Source organism: Oryctolagus cuniculus, chromosome 1 (assembly GCF_964237555.1).
Source record: "Oryctolagus cuniculus chromosome 1, mOryCun1.1, whole genome shotgun sequence".
Taxonomy (NCBI): Eukaryota; Metazoa; Chordata; class Mammalia; order Lagomorpha; family Leporidae; genus Oryctolagus; species Oryctolagus cuniculus.
The window spans coordinates 196557267-196579640 of record NC_091432.1 but is presented as its reverse complement, the minus strand read 5'-3'; the positions used below and the strand labels follow the sequence as shown (position 1 = coordinate 196579640).

The 22374-nt window shown below is 53.3% G+C and overlaps 1 protein-coding gene and 2 long non-coding RNA genes across 3 annotated transcripts in view; 1 reads left to right on the top strand and 2 right to left on the bottom strand.

Moving 5' to 3' along the window:
- LOC138844506 (uncharacterized) overlaps positions 1–13835 on the bottom strand; it is a 35578-nt gene extending 21743 nt beyond the window's left edge. The window contains exon 1 of the long non-coding RNA XR_011380392.1: positions 13715–13835. This is a non-coding gene — a long non-coding RNA (uncharacterized lncRNA). The remainder of the gene's footprint in view (positions 1–13714) is intronic.
- LOC138844508 (uncharacterized) lies at positions 10918–13625 on the bottom strand. The gene is made up of 3 exons (XR_011380394.1): positions 13496–13625; positions 11899–11993; positions 10918–11154 (listed from the first exon to the last, which is right to left on the bottom strand). It is a non-coding gene; the product is annotated as an uncharacterized lncRNA (long non-coding RNA).
- A 905-nt stretch (positions 13836–14740) lies between the features above and the next one.
- Positions 14741–22374, top strand: part of B4GALT1 (beta-1,4-galactosyltransferase 1) — a 52351-nt gene continuing 44717 nt past the window's right edge. Inside the window, exon 1 of the mRNA XM_002708032.5 lies at positions 14741–15329. Coding sequence (XP_002708078.1) covers positions 14912–15329 — 418 coding nt within the window. The 5' untranslated portion in view covers positions 14741–14911. The remainder of the gene's footprint in view (positions 15330–22374) is intronic.

Sequence of the window (22374 nt, the reverse complement as noted above, 5' to 3'; positions counted from 1 at the left end):
ACAAAGGTCTTCCATCTGCTGGTTCATTCTCCAAATGGCTGCAACAGCTGGAGTTGGGCTGATCCGAAGCCAGGAGCCAAGAGCTTCCTCGGGGTCTCCCACGCGGGTACAGGGGCCCAAGGACTTGGACCATCTTATTCTGGTTTCCCAGGCCATAGCAGGGAGCTAGATCAGAAGTGGAGCTTCTGGGACTCGAACCGGTACCCATATGGGATGCTGGCACTGAGGCGGCGGCTTTACCTGCTATGCCACGGTGCCAGCCCCACGATCCTCTTTCTTTTTCCCTGTTTCTGTAACTCTGCCTTTCAAGTAAATAACTAAATCTTAAAAAATAATCAAGAGTAGTCACACTGGATTATGATGGGCTCTAAATCCAGCGGTCAGTGTCCTTTCAAGGAGAGGCCACATCAACAGCAGAAAGTCACACACACCAAGGGGGCAGCTGGGGCAGGCACTTAGTGTCTAAGATACCAGTTAAGACACTCAAGCCCCATATCAGAATGCCTGGGGCCCATGCCTAGCTGTGGCTGATTCTGGCTTCCTATTTATGCAGATGCTGGGAGGCTGCAGTAATGGCCCAAGTGATTGTGTTCCTGCCACCCCCAGGGGAGACCTGGGTGGTTTGCCTAGTTCCCACTTATGGCCCAGAATGTTATGGGTTTTGGGGAGTGAGCCAGCAGATGGCTGTCTCTAGTTTTTCTTTCTCTCCCTCTCTCATTCTCAAGAAAAAAAACTTTCTTTTTTTAAACAGGAAGGTTTTTATTAAAAAAAATAGGCAGATATTAGCATGATGTAGCCACACATTGAGGGATGCTAAAGGTTGTTGGGGACCACTGGAAGCTACAAGAAGCAAGGAAGGATTCTTCCTAGCACTTTCAGGAAGAGCATGGTTGGCCGACACCTTGATTTGGACTTCTAGCCTCCAAAACTATGAATGAATTAATTTAAATATATATATATATTTATTTATTTGGAAGGCAGAGCTATAGAAAGAAGGAGAGACAGAGGATCTTTCATGTGTTGGTTCACTCCCCAAATGCTCCCAACAGTCAGGGCTGGGCCAGGAGCCAGGAACCCCATCTGGGTTTCCCACGTGCATGGCAGGGACCCAAGCACTTGGGCCATCTTCCACTACCTTTCCAGGCACATTAGCAGGGAGCTGGATTGCAGGCAGAGCAGCTGGACTCGAACTAGCACTCTAAGGCGGGATGCTGGCATTGCAAGCAGCCATTTAATCTGCCGAGCAACACAGCCTCACAGTTTTGTTTTTTTAAGCCACTGAGTCTGTGGGAATGTGTTAGGAGAGTCCTAGAGAACAGAACAATAGTCTCATTAATGCCAGTCTGGCAACTCCAGAGGGAAGGAAGAGATTTTTTTTCTCAGTATAGGCAGCAGAAGTTCTGGGGGAAGAGGGGATTCTGTTCATTAGCCCCCTCCCTGGCTTGGGCCATGTGTCCATCGGTGAACCCATCACAGGGGCCAGAGGGATGCGGTGCTGGGGCTGACCTGATGTAAGTCACCTCGTCCACCAAGAAGCCCCGATGAGCTCATCTCAGCCACGTGGGGAAGAGCGGGAGTCTCCTACCAGAGTCGGGAATTGAAGGCAGACAAAATCAGCCTCTGTCCATTACGGGGAGAAAAAGCTGATTTTGTGAACAGCACTCTTATCTGAGATTCGATTTTTAAAGACATACAGGAAGCGGAGAGTTCTCAAAATAAGCCAGGGCAAGGACAACCAAGTTTCTTTTTCTGACAGGTCCCTGGACTGACAGATCGCAGAGCTGCACTTGCTAGTCTGTTCATTAGCAAATTGGGTCTTCAGTAAGGCCATTAACAACCTCTGGCATGATATTCTTGTGGCTATAATGGAAACGATGGGATGGATGATAGTACAATTAAGAGGAAAGGCAACCTGCTAAGTGACTGGACTGAACCATTACATGAGTCCACTTAAAACACAACCTTCTATCGTTTGGAAAATTTCCCAGCATAGACGGTATGGGAGGGCTGCAGTGTCCTGGCTCCTACGATGGAAGCAGAAAGGGCAAGGCTGTTTTCTAGGCTACCTGGCAGCTAGGGCTCAAGCCTGAGAATTGGCCTCAGCCAGCCACTCCCACTGACTTCTTAGGCATTGATGCAGAGATGGGGTGGTGCAGATGTTAGTTATGGCAGTGGCGGCGGCAGCACAAACAGTCCTGAAGTGGTGGTCCTGAGTAATCACTGGCAGTGTTGTAATCAACTGTTTTGGCTGTTAAAAGCCCTGGTTGGTACAGAGACATTCTTTAAAGGATGCAAGCCTGCTTACAGGAGTGCTTCCACTGCTCCAGGACCCTGTCCTCAGCCCTACCTTTTAGTTTAACACAAACATCCAGAAGTGAATGTTGGGGTGAGAATTTGGCACAGCGATCAAGATGCCACTTGGGACGCTTGCAGCCCAAACCAGAGTGCCTGGGTTTGAGTCTTTGCTCTACTCATGATTCCAGCTTCCTGCTAACGAGCAACCTGGGAGGCAACTGATGATGGCCCAGTACTTGGGTTCCTGACATCTGTGTGGGAGACCCAGACAGAGTTCTGGGCTCCTGGTTTTGGTCTGACTCAGCCCTGGCCATTGCCAGCATTTGAAGAGTAAAACAGTGGATGGAAGATCTCTGTCTCCTCTCAGTCTTTCAAATAAAATGAAAATCAAAAAGATAGGTTACTAATACCTACAAAGGCAGAGGTTGCCTCTGGATACAGGAAGTGCCCTCTCACTGGAGGTATGCACCCGGTGCTGGGCAGACTGCCAGAGAGCACACTGCGTGTGGGATCCCTCATTGCAGGAAGGTAGAGTTGCTGGCCTTCCATGTTCTCTGTAATCCTGAAGCCTGGCCCGATCCAGAGGGCAGATTGGGAAGAGCAGATGACCGGAGGGAAAGAGACCAGAGAGTCTGCGTGTTGTGAGCTGTTCTAGAGCATAGCTCCCAGCTGCCATGCAAGCTCCAGCAACAAAATGTTACAGAGGATGGCATTCCTCCCAGGTCTTCACCACTCCCTGTATCCAGCCCCTTCGCCGTGAACTTTGAAGTCCCTCCCTCTAGCGGGAGAATGTAGTTTCCTGCCTCACTAATCTTGGGTTGGCCACACAACTTGTTTTGACTGGTGGAAAATGGGTGGAAGTGACCATTCCAATCGTGGGCCTTACAGGCATTGGATTCTTTTTGCTTGCTCATCTTGGGCTTGTGCCATCACCAGGGAAAATACCAAGCCCTTAGCAGGCATCACGGAAGAGTAGAGACACGTGGAGTAGACTCACCCAGCCAACCTATAGATTTACAGCCTTAAGCACAGGGGTCCCAGCCAACTCATGAACACATGAGAGAAAAATAAGTGCTCTGCTGTGTGGCACTTAGGTTTGCTGGTTATTTGCTTAGCAGCATTGTTATGGCAGTAATGAAGACATGGGGACTAGGCCAACAGACTTTCAGATACAGCATTCAAGGCAGTCCCCAGGCTTCTGTTGGCCTTTCTAGGATCTGGGGAGGCAGTACTTGAAGCAAAGAACTAATCCCAATGGACTGTGGACAGATGCCCCTGGGAACTGATGGCCAAGGTCAGTGAGTGTGGCCTGGACCCAGGGGTGGAAGCTTATTAGAATGTGACAGGTGTATCAATGTGTAGCTTCCAAGACTTGGCCTTAAGAAATTTCTGCTCTTGGCCAGCACCGCGGCTCACTTGGCTAATCCTCTACCTGCAGCGCTGGCACTCCGGGTTCTAGTCCTGGTTGGGGCGCCGGTTCTGTCCCGGTTACTCCTCTTCCAGTCCAGCTCTCTGCTGTGGCCCGGGAGGGCAGTGGAGGATGGCCCAAGTGCTTGGTCCCTGCACCTGCATGGGAGACCAGGAGGAAGCACCTGGCTCCTAGCTTCGGAGCGGCGCAGCGCGCCGGCTGCAGCAACCATTTAGGGAGTGAACCAACGGAAGGAAGACCTTTCTCTCTGTCTCTCTCTCTCTCTAACTCTGCCTGTCAAAAAGGAAAAAAAAAAAAAAAAAAGAGAGAAAGAAAAAGAAAAAAAAGAGAGATTTCTGCTCTTTCCCATGTGTTTAGAAGCCCAAGCGACCACATGGAGACCCACATGGAGGAGAACTGAGACACCCGGGTAACAGTTCGTGTTGAGCTCCCAGCTGGCAACCAGTACCAATTTTCAACTATGTGAGTGAGGCCACTTGCAGCTTCCAGATAGTGCACCAGCCCAGCCAGTGCTACAAAGCCAAAAACCATCTGGTTAATACACAGGATTGTAAGAAATAATAAATTATCGTTTTAAGAAACTCACTTTGGGGTGGTGTTTTTTGCATCTTGTGCTTTTTTTTTTTTTTTTTTTTTGCATAGCAATAAATCAGGAGTTAGCACATTTTTTTTCCTGCAAAAGATCAGATAGTAAATATTTCTGCTTCGTGGCCATATGGCTCTCTGTTGTATATTTTTAACTCTCCCATTAGAGCATTAAAACCATAGACAAAGCATAAACAAAAGAACATGCATTCTAGTAAATTCTGATTTATAAAAGCAGTTGTTGGGCTGGATTTGGCCAACCCCTGCAACAGGAAATTGACACAGAAATTGGCACCTGAAAGTGGGGTACTTAGATAACAAAACCCTCAAACCTATGGCACTGACCAGGAAGCTTACAGAGTTCTGAAGGACAGAGAGGAAGATTCAAGTACACTAAAGAAATTGGTATCTTTTAAAAAATATTTATTTTTACTTATTTGAAAGGCAAAATGACAGAGGGGGAGGGAGGAGAGAGGAACAGAAGGAGACATACAGACAGAATTCTTTCATCTGCTGGTTCACTCCCCAAATGGCTGCAACAACTGGGGCTGGGCGTGGCTGAAGTCATGGTCTCCCACGTGGGTGGCAGGAACCCAAGTACTTGGACCTTTTTTTGCTGCTTTTCTAGGTACAATAGTCGGGAGCTGGATTGGAAGCAGAGTATCTGGGACTCAAACCAGCACTCCAATATGGGATGCTGGCTTCACAGACAGCAGCTTAATCCACTAGGCCACATCACTGGCCCTGATGTCTTTTTTGTAAAATTTTAAAAAATTTTCATTTTAGGTGTGTGTGTGTGTGTGAGAGAGAGAGAGAGAGAGAGAAGCTTCCATCCACTGGTTCACTCCCCAGATGTCCATAACTGCCGGAGCTGGGTCAGGCTGAGGCCAAGAGCAGGGACCTCAATCTGGATCTCTCCTGTGGGTGGCAGGGGCCCCAAGCACCTGAGCTGCCTGCTGACTCCCAGCCTGTGCACTGGCAGGGGCTGGATCTGAAGTAAAGGAGGCAGGAACCGAATCACAATTCGACATGGGATTTGGGCATCCTAGGCAGCAACTCCACCCCTGCTCCAAACACCTGCCCCAAGAAATTGTTACATGTGGTTATTTGAGACCTAAGTTTCACACTGGTTAATATGCGGTTACATGGTTGAGAGAAAATGTAGCCAGTGAATTGGCGGCCTGGATGTGAAGATATCCAGGCACAATGTTCAAAGTTCCAACGGACTCCTCTTAGCTACCCTATGAAAGCAAATGGGAAGAAGACATTATTTTGTTTTGAGCAAAGTGTCCAGGACAGCCTCTGCGCCAGCAGAAGATTGTGGGGAGCAACTCGGACTATACTGTTACTGGAATTAAGACTTATTCTATGCATCTGCTCTCCCACAATATGGCACTGGGAGAGGAGCGTACAGCTTCTACCCAGCTGCCTCTCACCAACTTGACAAGCTGCAAGAGCCGCTCCTGATTGGAGGAGAGCAGCGTACTCGGCGTGTGGGCAGCCGAGTTGGGATTGGCGGAAGAGGACTATAAGGGAGGAGAGAGACAACATGCACCAGGAACACCTGAGGAACATCTGAGCAGCCCCCGAGAGAGCCGGCCGGCGGTGTGCCGCTCCCCCGCAGAAGTGGGGAATGTGGCAGGGGGAACCGCCCTTCCACAGAGGTGGAAGGGTTGGTAGCCAACCCGGGAAGAACCAGCAGCAAACCCGGGGAAGGCCGAGCAGACGAAAGAACAGCGCAGGGTCCTGTGTCGTTCCTCCACGAAGAGGGGGAGCGACAAAGATGATCAAAGTCAATTGAAACCCAGAGAGGAGAATTAATGCCAGGATGCTCCCAGTGAAACAGGGTCCAGCATGTGGCTGCAACACTCTTGGCTGAGGTCAGGCAGATTTCAAGTACTGCCTCCTTTCATCTGGAGACAAAGTGCTCCTGAGAATCTTGAGCGTTTATCCCACAGCGCCGTGACTCATCCGCTAAAGGAGGGAAGGGCGTCTCCGTCTCTTGTGATCTGGGGCTGTGGTTTTTATCTCATAGAGTAAAATGCAATAAAATTCATGGAAAATCCAGGCGCCCCCCCGCCCCGCCCCGCCCAAGAAGTAAGCAAGGACAGTTCAAGCTGCAATGGGCACACTGGGTGCCCGCTGAAGCATCCTGGACAAGTTACTAGCTGCCAACTGAAGCTGTTTCTTACAGAAAAGGAGGAATTGCTGAAAGGATGGAGCCAAGAGATTGGAGGGACAGATAAGAGCCACACAGTTCCCAGCCCTGGGAGCTGGCAGAGCTGACAAGTGCAAGATCTCTTCTCAGATTTGCTAAGTACTGTCATGTACCTTTTATTAACCACTTTTTCTATTTTCTATTTATTTCTTTTGATTTATTTGATGGGGGAGGGGAGAGAATATTCCATCTGCTTTTTCACTCCCTAGATGCCTGCCAACGGCTGGACCTGAGTCAGACCAAGGCCAGGAGCCTGCACTCTATTCAAGTTTCCCATGTGGGTAGCAGGAATCCCAGTACTTGAGCCCATAATCTGCTGCCTCCTAAGGTACACATAGCAGGAAGCTGGACCAGAGGTGGAGGCAGGACTTAATCCTGGATACTCTGATATGGGATATGGGCTTACTGCTGCGCTACAACACTCACCCCCCCATCAATATTTAATTTTGTGCTCAAAATATTCTATATCTGGCCAATGAGAGAGCCCCTTCAAACTGATTTCTATGTCCTTTTGCCATAGCTTCATCATTTTTTAAGATTTATTTATTTACTTGAAAGAGTTACAGAGAGAGATCGAGATCAAGATATTCTATCTACTGGTTCACTCTCCAAATGGCTGCAATGGCTGGAGCTGTGCCAATCTGATCTAAGCCAGGAGTCAGGAAATTCCTCTGGGTCTCCCACAGGGGTGCAGGGGCCCAAGTGCATGGACCATCTTCCGCTGCTTTCTCAGGGCATTAGCAGGGAGCTGGATCAGCAGTGGAGCAGCCAACACTTGAACCAGCGCCCATATGGGAAGCAGGCATTGCTGGCAGCAGCTTAACCACAACGTCGGCCCCAGCCTTACCATTCTTCAAGCTCTTTATTTTGTGGCACAGTTATTTTCAAGACTGACCTTACTAATACTCCTGGCCCATCCCTAGAATCATTCTTTCCCCCAAGAATCCCCAGGTCCTTTTATTGGAGAATGATGTTTAGATGCCAAGATTTGGGTGCTGGATATGTATACTGTACTGGGAACTGTCTCCTCCCAGACACGCATACAAGCAGACGCACAGAGCCACTCACATCCACTTATCCAATTATCAATCTTTACATTGAAAATGTTGAACTCACACCAATTTATAAAAGTGTCCAAAGGATCATCTCATTTTCTCCTTGTCTACATTTGTTGCACCTTTCTCTGACAGCGAGAAACATGGTTAAATCTCATTATTTGTTGACACAGGTATTTCAGAAAGCTCCTGAGCACGGTGGCTCAGAGGGTTAAGCTGCCACATGGGAGGCCCACATCCCATGCCAGAGTGCTGGTTTAGTCCCTGCGACTTCTCTTCCTATCAAGCTTCCTGTTAACGCATCCTGGCAGGCAGCAGGTGATGGCTCAAGTACCTGGGTGAGAGGCTCAGATGGAGTTCTGGGCTCCTAGTTTTGGCCTGGCAAAGACCTGGCTGTTGTGGTATGTGGGGAGTAAACCACGGAATGGAAGTTCTCTCTCTCTCTCTTTCATTTCTCCACCTTTCAAGTAAGTAAAAATAAACATTTGTTTTACATTTTAAAAAGTCTGTGGCCATGTGGAATTAGAAAATAAGTTTGGGGGCTGGCGCTGTGGTGTAGTAGGTTAAGCCTTAGCCTGTGGCACCAGCATCCCATATGGGCGCTGGTTCGGGTCCCAGATGCTTTTCTTCCAATCCAGCTTTCTGCTATGGCCTGAGAAAGCAGTGGAAGTGGGCCTAAGTGCTTGGGCCCATGCACCCATGTGGGAGACCTGAAAGAAGCCCTTGGCTCCTGGCTTGGGATCGGCCCAACTCTGGCCATTGCAGCCATTTGGGAAGTGAACCAGTGGATGGAAGACCTTTCTCTCTGTCTCTCCTTCTGCATGTCTGTAACTCTGCCTCTCAAATAAATAAATAAATAAATAAAATCTTAAAAAAAAAAAAAAAAAAAGAAAGTGAGTTTTGACTGGGTTTTAGCCTGCTGGTTTAAGTGCTTACGTCCTACATCAGAGTGCCTGGAATTGGTTCTCAGTTCTAGCTCCTGATGCCAGCTTCTAGCAATGAAGGCCCTGACAGATAGCAGCGATGGCTCATGTATTTGGCCTTTGCCACTCATATGGGAGACGTGGATTGTGCTCCTGACTCCTAGCCTCAGCCTTGGCCCAGCCTCGACCCCTATGGGCATTTGAGGAGTGAACCAATGGATGGGAGGTTTCTCTCTTTATCTCTTCGCTCTGCCTCCCAAATACACTTGCAAAAACTTTAATTTGGAGCACTAAATATTTGAAACTTGTGCTTATTTTTTTCATAATATGCACCTCCAGGAACTTTTCAAAGACCCCTCATATCATTTCTTTTTAAGCAGTCTCGTTACATTTAACATTTCCACATCCTATTTGGGCTCCACACTCTGTTCTGGGCTGTCCTACTTCCCTGAAACCCTGCTGAGGTCCTGATTCCCCACAGATGCCTTTTTTATTCCACTTGGGCTTTCACACTGCTGGGCTGCTGCCCTCCCCAACCCTCTTCCTTCTTCATCCTGGTTGGGCTTTGACCCCTGTTTGTGCCATCTGGATTCCTGCCTTGTTCAACTCTGTCTAATGGCTTTTGGACTGAATTGCTCAGGCAGAGGGAAAAGAAGGCGAGGAAGAAGGTAACTTGTTTTCCTTTTCTTTTTTTTAAAGATGTATTTATGTATTTGTTTTTTTTAATGTTTTATTTATTTATTTGAGAGGTAGAGTTACAAAGAGGGGCAGGTAGAGAGAGAGAGAGAGAGAGAGAGAAAGTCTTCTATCTGCTGGTTCACTCCCCAAATGACCCCAATGGCTGGAGCTGGGCCGATCTTAAGCCAGAAGATTTTTCTGGGTCTCCCACTTGGATGCAGAGCTCAAGCACATGGCCCTTCTTCCACTGCTTTCCCAGGCCAAAGCAGAAATCTGGATCAGGCTGCAGCTTGGCCTGCCATGCTATAATGCCAGCCCTGGTAACTTGTTTTTCTAACTCATAGGTGCTTAAACCCGGGGCGGCGGGGGGTCATACTTGGACCTGGTTCAGATGATATGGATTCTGAACTTGAAGTATTTTTTTATATTTATTTTATTTATTTGAAAGACAAGACAGTGTCATAGAGACAGGTAGAGACAGAGAGAGAGGTCTTCCATCTGCTGGCTCACTCCCCAGATGGCTGCAACGGCCAGAGCTGCGCCGATCCGAAGCCAGGAGCCAGGAGCTTCTTTCCAGTGCAGAATCCCAAGGACTTGGGCCATCCTCTACTGCCTTCCCAGGCCACAGCAGAGAGCTGGATCAGAAGTGGAGCAGCCGGGACTAGAACCGGTGCCCATATGGAATGCTGGCGCTTCAGGCGAGGGCGTTAACCCACTGCACCACTGCGCCGGCCCCTGCATCCTCCAGTTTATGAGGAAACCCAAGCAGCCCCATGAAGAAACCTTTGTGGAGGGGTCAGCATGAAACAGGAAGGTCCTACAGCCCCCTCTGAGCCAGCAGCCAGCGCCAGCTGCCAGTCATGTGAGTGAGTCCTTGGGGAACTTCCCAACTGGGAGGCAGAGCTGCCCTGTTACACAGCTGGGAGACATTGTTGTCATTTTAAGATACTAAGTTTCAGAGTGCTGTGTTGGGAAACAATTGTCTACCATGCGCCAGGCACTATCCTATGCGCTTCTGATTTCCAGGGTGACACAGAAAGGAAAAGGGGCAGGTGTGGCAGAGGGCGCCGTGAGAGGGAGGGCAAACGGCGCTGAGCCGTCAAGGGCAAGCGGAAGGAAGATGCAGAGGGTGGTGATGTTGGGCTGGCAACCGGGCAGGACAACTGCCAAGCCCGATCCCAGCTTTCAGGCTGCTGAGCCCTGCGATTTCCTCCTCCACGTTCCATCTAACAGGATTAATTTTTCACATGACAGATTTGAGAGTGGAAAAAGCTGGAGCTAGTGGGGAAACAGGTTGCCAGGGTTGACTGTCTTTCTCGAACACCTGTTCATATTGCAACAGATGGACATGGTTGCCCTGAGATTTGTGGATTTTTTTTTTTTTTTGACAGGCAGAGTGGACAGTGAGAGAGAGAGACAGAGAGAAAGGTCTTCCTTTTGCCGTTGGTTCACCCTCCAATGGCTGCCGCAGCCGGCGTGCTGCAGCCGGCGCACTGCGCTGATCCAATGGCAGGAGCCAGGAGCCAGGTGCTTCCTCCTGGTCTCCCATGGGGTGCAGGGCCCAAGCACCTGGGCCATCCTCCACTGCACTCCCTGGCCACAGCAGAGAGCTGACCTGGAAGAGGGGCAACCGGGACAGAATCCAGCGCCCCAACCGGGACTAGAACCTGGTGTGCCGGTGCCGCTAGGCGGAGAATTAGCCTAGTGAGCCGTGGCACCGGCGAGATTTGTGGATTTTTTAAAAGGTTTTTATTTATTTATTTGAGAGGTAGAATTACAGACAGTGAGAGGGAGAGAGAGAGAGAGAGAAAGGTCTTCCATCCATTGGTTCACTCCCCAGATGGCGGCAATTGCCAGAGCGACACGGATCCAAAGCCAGGAGCCAGGTGCTTCTTCCAGGTCTCCCATGCTGGTGCAGGGGTCCAAGGACTTGGGCCATTTTCTACTGCTTTCCCAGGCCACAGCAGAGACCTGCATTGGAAGAGGAGCAGCCGGGACTAGAACTGGCACCCATATGGGATGCTGGCGCCACAGGTAGAGGATTCACCTACTGTGTCATGGCACCTGCCTCTTGTGGATCTTTCTAAAAAAAGAAATGTACTGCTTCTGGTTACCTCTGGATTAGGGGCTGGCAAGGCTGATGCTCAAGCCTACACAAGACACACCTGCTCCCCCCCCCCCTTTTTTTGACAGGCAGAGTTAGACAGTGAGAGGGAGACAGAGAGAAAGGTCTTCCTTCCATCAGTTCACCCCCAAAATGGTTGTCACGGCTGGCGCGCTGCGCCAATCCGAAGCCAGGAGCCAGGTGCCTCCTCCTGGTCTTCCATGTGGGTTCAGGGCCCAAGCACTTGGGCCATCCTCCACTGCCTTCCCAGGCCACAGCAGAGAGCTGGACTGGAAGAGGAGCAACCGGGACAGAATCGGTGCCCCAACTGGGACTAGAACCCGGAGTGCTGGTGCTGCAGATAGAGGATTAGCTTAGTGAGCCGCGGCGCTGGCCACCTGTTCCCCTTTGTTCGTTTTTCAGGTGAGCGACTAACCTGACCCATTCTTACTGGCCAGGAATTTTCCTGAGGCGTTGGCTGTTGGGGTCACCTTCACCCTTATCGACTCTGCGGAGATCAAGTCTTCACATTGTGTTCAAAAACACCTTAGTGATAATTTCTCCCTTTGCTCCTGCCTGGACCAGCAAGGCACTTTTCAGTATTTACTTACCATGAACTTTAACAAATGCTGATCGCATTTAGGTAGGAGAGTATTCTACGTAAAAGTCCGAGAAGGTCTCTCTCTTAAGGTGACGTTTGAGGGACCTGAGTAAAATATGGGGAAAGAGCACTTCTGGCTATGTGATAGCAGGCACAAAGGCCCTGAGACACGGGAAAATGGCAAACAAGGACCAGCAATTAGTCCAGGTGGCTGACAGAGGTCAAGCAAACCACAGGCAGTGATAAATGCAGGTGGGCAGGGACATAGCAAACAGACTAGAAAGGACATCTATGGAATTGGTGTGTGTGTTTTTAAGGTTTATCTTTTATTTATTTGAAAGGCAGAGTTACAGAGAGATGAAAAGAGACAGAGGGAGAGAGAAAAAATCTTCCATCAGCTGGTTTAGTCCCCAAATGGCTGAATGGCGGGGCTGGGTCAGGCTGAAGCCAGGAACCTGGAGTTTCATCTGGGTCTCCCTCATGGTTGCAGGGGCCCAAGCACTTTGGGCCATCGTCCACTCTTTTCCCAGGTGCATTAGTAGGAAGCTGGATTGGAAATGGAGCAGCTGGGTGTCAAACCTGGGCCCATCTGGGATGCTGGTATAGAAAGCTTAACCTGCTATGCCACAACACTGGCTCCTTGGTGTGTTCTCCTCCTCCCCCTCCTCCTCCTCCTTCTCCTCTTTCTTCTTTTTAATAAACTATTTAGTTATTTATTTGAAAGCAGAACTACAAAGAGGAAGAGGCAGAGCTGGATCAGAAGAGGAGCAGCCGAGACTCAAAGTGGCGCCCATATGGCATTCTGACACTGCAGGTGGCGGCTTTACCCACTGCACCACAGTGCTGGCCCTGTTGTGTTCTTTAAAAGAGATTTTACTTATCCATTTTGAAAGGCAGAGTCAGAGAGAGAGAGAGAGCTTCCATCTGCTAGTTCACTTTCTAAATTCCTGCAACAGCCAGGGCCTGGCCAGGCCAAAGTCAGGAGCCTGGAACTCCATGCAGCTCTCCCATGTGGGTGGCAGGGGCTCCAGCAGGCTGGATAGGAAGTAGAGTAGCTGGGACTCAAGCTGGCACCCTGAATGGAATGTGGGCATCCCAAGTGACGGCTTAACCTGCTGCTCCACAATGCCAGCCCCAGCGTCTATGGGTTTAGATTTTGTTCTGAATAAATCCACAGGTCTGATTAAAGCATACAGAGATCTCTCTGGATGCTGGATGGAGAACAGATTGGGGAAGAGGCACAGAGAAAGGAGAAGCAGGTGACCCATTAGGGGGCCTAGACCAAGATGATGGTGGTTCGGTCCAGGATGGTAGCAACAGAGTTAGTAAAACAGGAATTGCCATGTTTTGATGACAGCACTGACAAGACCCGCTCGTGGTTTGGAAATAAGTAGGCACATCAAGGACACCTGTTAAGTTTTGGTCTTATGGCATTGCATGAATGGTATCTCTGAGTGAGGTAAGAACGGAAACAGAGTGTAAGAAGCAGGTTGTTGGCAGGATGTGTTGAATTTGAGATGCCAGTGGAACAGGCAGATGAGTAATTGAGTCTGGAGGTCAGGGAAGAGGTTTGGGCTGGAGACAAAAATTTGGAGTTCTTGGCATACCGGTAAGAGAAATGACTCCTAGAGAGTGAGTGTAGACAGAACGGAGCATCGTGGACTGCAGCCTGGGGTCTTCCCCAACAACGGAAGAGGAGACAGGAGTGCCCAATGAGAAGAGGGCCATCGGGAGGACCTTGTGGTCAGAAAGTCAAGAAAGCATCTTCTGTATGATGGCAACCAAGCGCCAACACCTGAGCCCCACTTTTTCTCATTAACACCTACTTCATGGCATATGGTAAACGCTCAACATACAGCGTAGCGATTGCTGTAATTCCCCATCTCAGAGTTGGCTGCCAGTTGTCAGCCTTTCTATCCACATAAATGACAGCATCTCCGAGGATCCTGGAGAGAAGGGTGAGGTTGCCTGAGCTCTTGAACACAAGTGGGCGAGGCCTCTGGGTCGAAGCTAGGCCAAGTGGATTGGGTGTCGCAAATCGACAAGAGGCGGCGACTCTTGGACAGGTTTCTTAACTCCCTGGCCTTAAACTCTTTAAAACGAGGACAATTTCCACGAAATAGGAATTGTCCTCGTCCAGTCCAGCGTACATGGTACAACTGGCCGCACTCCTGCGACGGGGGTCTTGGAGTCACCGAGGACCCGACTTCTGCACCCTCGCGGCGCAGTGTGTACCAAAGGCGGCGCCGCCTGCGCCCCGGACTCCCCAGACCCGGGCCACTCGACGGCGAGGCGAGAGAAGCGGCCACGCGTCCACTCTCTGGGCCACAAGGCGCTCCGCCCCTTCCCCGGGGATCCCCTGCCCCGGCCGCCGGGCTCGGGGGGAGGGGCTTTCGAACGCGGCTGAGAATCCTACAGCGCCGTCCCACCCCTCGCGGGGCGTCGAAGCCCGTTTCCCGGCAACCTTTCTCCGCCCCTCTCGCTACCAGGGCCACCGCCTGGGAAGCCAACGCCCCCGACCCCTCCGGCCAGTGCACCGCTGGCTCCCCTCTCCGCTCTCCGCTCGCCGCCGCGCTGCAGGCCCAGGCCCGTACCCCAGCCCCGCGGCACCCAGTGGGTGGCGGCGCCTCTCCAGGTCCCGCTCGGAGGAGGGCGGAGGAGTCCGAGCCGAGGACTGCCCAGCCGCGCCCGCTGCGAGCGGCCCCGCCCCCGAGGCCCGCGCCCACAGGCTCCGCCCTCCTTCCCCGTCCAGAAAACTCAGCCGAGGGCCCTCCCCTCTCCGTCGCGGCCCCGCCCCTCGCGGCCCCGCCCGCGCCTCGGGCGCCCTTCTGGTCTCTTGCAGGTCCTGCCTCGGAGTCCGCGCCAGCAGCCGCCCGCGCGTCCGCCGCGCCGCGCGCCCTCGCCCCGCCGCCGCTCGGCCCCTCCCCCAGCCGGCCGCGGTCGGGCAGCGCCTGGCCGGGGGCCCGCGGGCGGGCCGCCCTCCCCGCAGCAACCCACCCCCCTCTTAAAGCGGCGGCGGGAAGATGAGGTTTCGGGAGCCGCTCCTGGGCGGCAGCACCGCGATGCCGGGCGCGTCCCTGCAGCGGGCCTGCCGCCTGCTCGTGGCCGTCTGCGCGCTGCACCTTGGAGTCACGCTCGTCTATTACCTGGCCGGCCGTGACCTGAGCCGCCTGCCCCAGCTGGTCGGGGTCGCCACGCAGCTGCAGGGCGGCTCGAGCGGCGCCACCGCCGCCTCCAGCGGGCAGCCCTCCGGGGAGCTCCAGGCCGGAGGGGTCCGGCCCCCGCCGCCTCTGGGCACCTTCTCTGAGCCTCGCCGGGGTCACGACTCCAGCCCTGGCGCCGATTCTGGGCCCGGCCCCGCGAGCAACTTGACTTCGGTGCCAGTGCTCCCCACCACAGCGCTGTTGCTGCCTGTTTGCCCTGAGGAGTCCCCGCTGCTGGGTAAGGACTCGGGTCGGTGCCGGTCCGAGGGCTTGGGACTCCCTGGGATTTCCCCCGACGGGGTCCGCCGAGCGTTCCCTGGGCCCGCCCTCCTCCGCGACGGGCAAGCCCCCATTCCGGATCAGAGTCCCGGCTCCCAAGCAGACTCCGGGCTGGATGGGGGAGAGAAGTTGCGAGCGAGGACCCTTTGGGAGTCGCTTTGGCGGCCTGGGGGCGGTGTAGGACAGCCTGCGGGTCCCTCCGGCCCTGAAAGCGGTGAAGGCCTCGGAGACTTCCCTGCCCTGGTCTGAGCAAGGCTGAGGACATGTTGGGGCTTTGGGTCTGCCTAGGGCTCGGAGCAGCCTTGCCCTGCTAACTCTGAAGGCTGCCGAGAGCCTCGAACCCGCGTTTGGGGGTCTGAGCAGCAGGTCCCCAGTGGAGGAGGCAGCCGGTCTCACTTAGCCTCTGCCTTCCCCAGAGCCAGCGGCGTGGGCTGGCCCCTCCCGCGCCTGTGGGCGTGTGACTCACTCCTCTCCCAAGCTCTGGTTTCTCCTCTGCTCCCTGGGTGAATGGTCGGGTTCAGAGTGTTGTTTAGGATATTAGATGAAACAATGTAAATAAGGGTTTACTTAATGAGGGTCAGCTTTCAGCGCTGTTGCTATTGTGCTCATTTCCTCCTCTGTGCCTGCCCCTCCACCCCAGCTTCCTCCTCTTGTGGGTTCCCAGAACCCAAGGGAGCAAGGCCCTCTCAGGGGCAGAGGGCATGTGTGTCCTGGGAGAGCAGGAGGGCTAAAGTATAACCAGTCAGCCTGGGGTGGCCCCTTCCCTGGCCGCCTTGCCCGGATGAGCTGCACCCTGGCTTCCAGCCTGTGTTTCAAGGGGGGGGGGGAGCTTGGGGGAGGTGGGTTTGTGTGCCTTAAGGCAGGAGGAGCTGAGCCCACAGCCTGGACCTCTGGTCCTGTATCCCACAAGCCCAGGGCAGCCAAGGTTGCTGCGAGCCTTGCAGGCAGACAGGTGGCTGCTCCTGTCTCAGGCCAGCTTTTGCAGCGGGGTGTTGGGAGTGAGGGGCCCTGGCGGGCGGGCACCCTGCCAGTGGAGCTGTCGCTTCCCCGCAGAGCCCTGGCAGGGCAGGCCTTCCTCCATGCTCTTGCTCAATGTCTCCAATAATTACTTCAATATTTTCATGTCGAGTTTGGGAGGAACCTCTTGGAGTTGGTCAGACAAAAACTGTGGTAATAAGGAGGACTTTTTTTTTTTTAAAGGCAGAAACTTGAATTCCTTTGGACTTGCTGGTTGGTTTGGGAAGCTTTAGTCCCATAAAGTGAAGTGTGTCTGGTCTCAGGCATCTTAGAGAATTTCTTAGAGTCTCTCCTGTGTATCACAGAATTGGTCGTAGCTTACCTTACAGGGTGAGTTTTAGGGGTAAATGAGATTGTGCCCCTTAAACAGGTGGCACACAGTAGGTAATCAGTACACGGCAGCTAATAATAATAATACAGTAATAATACTATTTGTGTAGGGCTTCGAAGTTTCATTTTCTCAGACTGCCATGGAGATAGCGTTCAACGGCAGAGGGGAGGGAGGAACAGAGCCTCCAGACCGCAGAGAGACTGACTTTTTTTTTTCTCTTTTGTTTTTAATATTGCCTGGGCGTTGCGCAGAAAGAAAAAATAATGAGTGAATGAGGCCTCAGAGTTCATCAGGTTGATGTTTGAGGTGTGGGGTCTCCTGGTTGAAATATGACTGGTCTGGTGGTGTCCCAAGTTCTGGTTTGTTTTGTTTGGTACCGTGGTGTCCCTTGCGATGAGCTTGTCACCAGTGACTAGTGTGGCTGCCTTCTGAGAGTAACTATGCGGCAGCACTTCCCAAGAGGTGAGGACTCAGAGGCCCTGGGCTCTCTCTAGCTTGACCGCCTGCCTCCCTGTGACCTGCACGCTAGGCAGCCCCAGAAATGGTGGCTGAGGTCCCTCATTGTCATGGAGCCCTGCCCTTGGGGTGGAACGGCCAGATAGTGGTTCCCGGCTAGCAGGAGCCTTGAGAAAGCTGAAAGTGTCCTGGGGAGCATGTGGGTGGAGCGAGTGGAGCCCATCTGTTCAGCGGGGCAGGTGTTAGCTGAAGCCATTGTGGGCAGGTTTTGAGGTTGCTGGGAGAAAGCATCCGTGGGGTTTAGAGTTGTGGCCTTTTCACTACTTGCAGTTTCTTTTCCCAACTCGACTCTCTGGTGTCCAGTGGTCTGGGCGGTCCCTCCTGGTTATGGGCATGCCCTTCTCTGCAGGAGGTAAGGCCCCCAACTTGTTGCTGATTGGCTGCTGGGTTCTAAGAGCCTCAGCAGACTTCACATAGACTTGGGGTAGAACTCTGCCCCAGTCTATGCTGTTTGGAGCCTTGCTAGGCGTCACCCTGGGAGTGCCCTCTGGCTAGTGTGAGAACTCTAGTGCAGGTGGCTTGAGGAGGTGGCCTCTTCTGAGGAACCCCACGGCTTTCCCCAGGGAGCTGTGCACAGTGGCTCAGGCCTTCCCCCCAGCCCAGCCTCCAGCCCTCAGCGCCGGGCAGCATGGATTCCATGTGACGCTGGTGGCCAGGTTCCCTTTTCTGGCCACCTGGGAGTTTGCCTGAGCTGGGAGGAGCAGCAGCCTTGTGTTTCTTTCCCGGAATGTTTATCTCTGCTCAGATTTGGCGGCAGCTCAACATGGTCTGGCCTGATGTGGCATTGCCAGTCTGAGGAGGGGTGTGGTGGGAGGAGGTGGGCACACATCAGGCTGAACTGGTTAGGGGAGGCAGGACTGGCCTGGTGCCCCAGCCGGGCCGGGTGCAGTCAGTGCAGTCCTCTCGGGGTCTGGACCGCTCCCACTCCCGAGGTCCCTCTTGCCTAGCTGCTTGTTCCAAAGGGACAGCGCTGATCTGGAGGGCCAGCACGGAGCAGCTGCAGGTACCAGGGAGAGACTTGCTCAGCACTGGTTTCCCTGGCCCTTCTGGGTGCCGGCAGCTGTGCTCTTGGGAAGGTGAAGCCCAGCTGGATCTCTGCTGGGCTCAGCTCTCCCGTGTCCCTTGACCGGCACGCTGCACCCTTCTCGGACGCACACACGTGATGCAGGCATGCTGTCCAGGTCAGCGTGTACTCTAAGGCTTAGGAAAGGGCTCTGTCTTCATGGCCTTTTGGGAGTTCATCTTGGAGTCTGGTCACCTTTCTGGAGGAAGCACCGGGGGCCTCACCTGTGTCCATGGAGATCTTGATGGCCCTTGTACCAGTTTTCTCCTGGGGAAATTACTTGTTAATATCCATTCAGATGCTTCTGGCCTCATAGTCTAGGCCTGAGAAATGCCCTCCATGACCGTCTGGCTCACTTTGCTGGCCCGTGTTGGTTGCCCTTTCCCTCATGACCTGCTGGAGGGAGAAGTGATCCCTGTTTGTTGTGAGTTGTGTAGATTCTGAGCGAGCACCAGAGCCACCTCCATGTGCAGTGGGGGCCTCAGGCTGAGCCACGTGGAAGCTCCTTGGGGCTTAGGGGGCAAAAGCCAAATGCGGGATTGGACCCAAACTGCAACTTCTGGGAACCCTAGCACCGCAGGAGGCGCCTTCCTGGTTGTTGCCCTGTACAACCCTTGCAGAGGCTCGGGGAGAAGATCCTGAGGCTGTGGCTGTAGATCCCATGGGAAGACCTTGCCTGGGTGTTTGGGATGGCTAAGGTGTCTGGCCGCTGCATTCATTCAGTTCTAACAGTGTGCCCGGACAGTGCTGTAAAGACGGCCAAGTGCCTCCCCTTCAGGAACTCGCCGTTTACTCGGAAGAGGCATAATTACACCGTGCCGGTATCATTTCGGGAAATCAAAATGTGCATGTGTTTATTTAGCCCTGTCCCTCCCTCCCTCTTCTCCCTTTCTTCCTTTCTTTTTTTCTTTCAGAAATCCAGAGTTGGTTTCAAAGTTCTTCAGTCTGGGTTTTATTTGACCGTGGGAACATTTTCCTCCCCTTTCTGAAGCTACACATTAGCCCCGCTGGATAAATAACCTTAACTTGCTGCTTTATGATGATTGTAATGAGACAGCAATGGCCACACGCCTGGTGTTATGGCCCTTGAGGAGCAGCAGGGCAGGGATTTCCAGGCTGGGGCCTGCCTGGCTCCTTTATGGGTTGGGAATGATGGGGGAGGCTTTGGGAGCAGGGCCGGGAGGCTCATCCCCTTTGGGCTCAGCTGGGCTGTGGGTATGTGCGAAAGGGGCCCAGTTATTCTGTAGTCAACCTGGTGCTTCCTGCACTGCCCACTTACCCTGTGCCTCCTGGGTCTTGTTGCCCGTGCTTTGTTCCTTGCCTGTTCCTGCCAAGAAGCAGAGCCTGGAATTCTGCTTGAACCCGCATCCACCTGGAAATTCCAGTTTGCTTGAGCCAGTGGAGCCGCGGTGCAGTTGTCTCAGGACAAATGGTCTGCGCTTGCCGCTAAACCCCCCGACAGCCTGGCACCGTTTGCCTCTGGCACGGCCTGGTGTGGAGTGAGGTGACTGCATAGGCCAGCTAGCCGGACCCTAACTCCAGGGGAGATGAGAGGTGCGGGATTGGACTCAGCGGCCTCCAAGGGCCCCTTCTGTCCCTGAACTTGGTGGCAGTTGCTGGGAGCCAGACTGCTGCTGTGGTCGTAAAGATCCCTGTTGCAGGGGCCTCTGTGTTTGTCTGGGCCCGCGCGGGGTGAGGCAGGGCAGTCAGCAGCTGCAGCAGAGCTGTCACGAGCCTGTTCCGAAAGTCAGAGGTCTCTGGGTTGCAGGATTGGAGTGGCACGAGGGTGTCGGGTGAGGTCTGGCTGGAGCTGTTTCTGGGTGAACGTGGCCTAAAGGGATTTGCCCTTAGAAGGCCGAAGGGTGGGTGAGTCACTCGCTCTGTGTTTCGGGTTCCACTTCTCAGCATGTCCTGGGCCCGCCCCTTCCTTACACAAATGGAGACCAGGGGCTATATAATTGGCTGTTGCTGAATTCTTTGGCAGTGATTTTAATGTCTGGTCTGGGTGTGCTATGTAGCTGCTTCTCTATCCCCCTGCTGCTGCCTCTCCTGAGCCCCTCACAAAGCCCAAAGAGAGGGAAGAATGATTTGCCTTACAGGAATGGTGTGGGGGGGGGGTGTGGGTAATCGGGTAATTGCTTCCTTGTTTCTGTAAACAAAAACAAAAACAATGCAGACCCATTGAAAATGATTTGAAAAGTTGAAAAGGGTAGAAAAAGTACACCTGCACTCCTGACACCTAAGAGAAACGTGTTGGCATACTTCCCATTAAGGGTATAGCTTTGTAGGTGGGCAGATAGATGAATGTAGATTGTTGTAGACAGCCTGATGTTCAGCACTGTTAAGATTCCATTGTTGGCCGGCGCCGCGGCTCACTAGGCTAATCCTCCGCCTAGCGGCGCCGGCACACCGGGTTCTAGTCCCGGTCGGGGCGCCGGATTCTGTCCCGGTTGCCCCTCTTCCAGGTCAGCTCTCTGCTGTGGCCCGGGAGTGCAGTGGAGGATGGCCCAGGTGCTTGGGCCCTGCACCCCATGGGAGACCAGGAAAAAGCACCTGGCTCCTGGCTCCTGCCACCGGATCAGCGCGGTGCGCTGGCCGCAGCGCGCCAGCCACGGCGGCCATTGGAGGGTGAACCAACGGCAAAGGAAGACCTTTCTCTCTGCCTCTCTCTCTGTCCACTCTGCCTGTCAAAAAAAAAAAAAAAAAAAAAAAAAAAAAAAAAAAAAGATTCCATTGTCATCTTGTTCCTGTACTTTTACAAAGCACGGGACGGTGTCCTGTCCTGCCAGGCAGATGTGCCATCGCTGTATCATTCAGCTGGTGTTAAACACACTCGTGCTGTGGATGAGGCTTGTGCATACAACTTTGGGGGTAGGAGAGTTTCTGAGAGGGAAAGAAAGGGGCAGCTGTGTTTTGAGAGGGGCTACAGTTTCCAGCCCATCTGAGGAAGGGGTAGACCCACCCCAAGTGACAGCTCGGCCTACTGCTGGCAGAGACGTGTCTCATATTGCTAAACAATCTGTCTAGAATTCTGATGAAAAAGGAAGCGAGGTACAGGAAGCGCCCGGGGGCAGCGGCAGAGGGCCAGGCTACAGAAGACGCGTTCTTAGGAGCTGCCTGAGCAGAACTCTGCCATGGACAGAATCAGTGGGGGTGATGCTTTCTCAGTACTTCTCCATTTGTTCCCTTAGCACGGCCAGCTCCTCAGGCTAAGCTGACGTGGACAGCTGTGGCCCTGGGGCCACGATTCTGGGTGAACCAATGCAGTGCTGTTGACATCACGGAGGTGTAATCCATGGGAGGGGTGTGAACTAGTCAGCCAGCGAGGTTCTGAGACGCCCAGCCCTGCTGCCCCACCTCCCCATGCTCCCGCATCCTGGAGAGGGGCCAGCTTCTCCCTTGGGGAGGAGCCGCACAGCCACCTCTCAGCTGAGGCGTGTTCCAGTGGGGGCACCCACTCAGGCCGCAGGGCAGTTGTTCCCGGCTCTTCCCAGGAAGGGCATTTGGAAGCCTCTGTGTTCGAAAGGACCTGTGTGGTGCTGGCTTCTCTTTCGAGGGTGGGGCAGTCTTGCATTCGGAACCTGCCAGGGACCATCTGGCGCAGGGCCTGGGGAGCTAGGGCCAGGCTGTTCTGAGGGAAGAGGCAGGATTGGGTCGGACCCGAGTGACCAAAACTGTGGAGTCAGGCTGCTTCCTGCCCCAGCATGTGGGGCTGCTCATGGGAGGGCCCTGGCAGGGCCTCCAACAATGGATTGGTCGCCTGACCGGGCGCATTCTAGAAATGCTTTTAACATTTTCTTTTAAAGGTTCTTCCTGTTTTGCCTCATGTCCTTTTCGCCATTGACATCCTGAAACCAAGCTGCTGTTGCAAGACATCCCAGCTTGAAAACAATAGGACAGGACAGCAAGTTAAGGGAGGGACCCAGGAAGCTGGTATGTTTGTGGGCCAGGAGCGTGGGGACTTGGCCTTGAGGTGTCGGGTAGCTGCAGGCACTCGGCTGGGCACTTTGGGCAGCCTGAGCAGAGTCCTTGCCTGGCTGAGAATGGGCAGAATGGCATCTTCAGTCCGGAAACTGG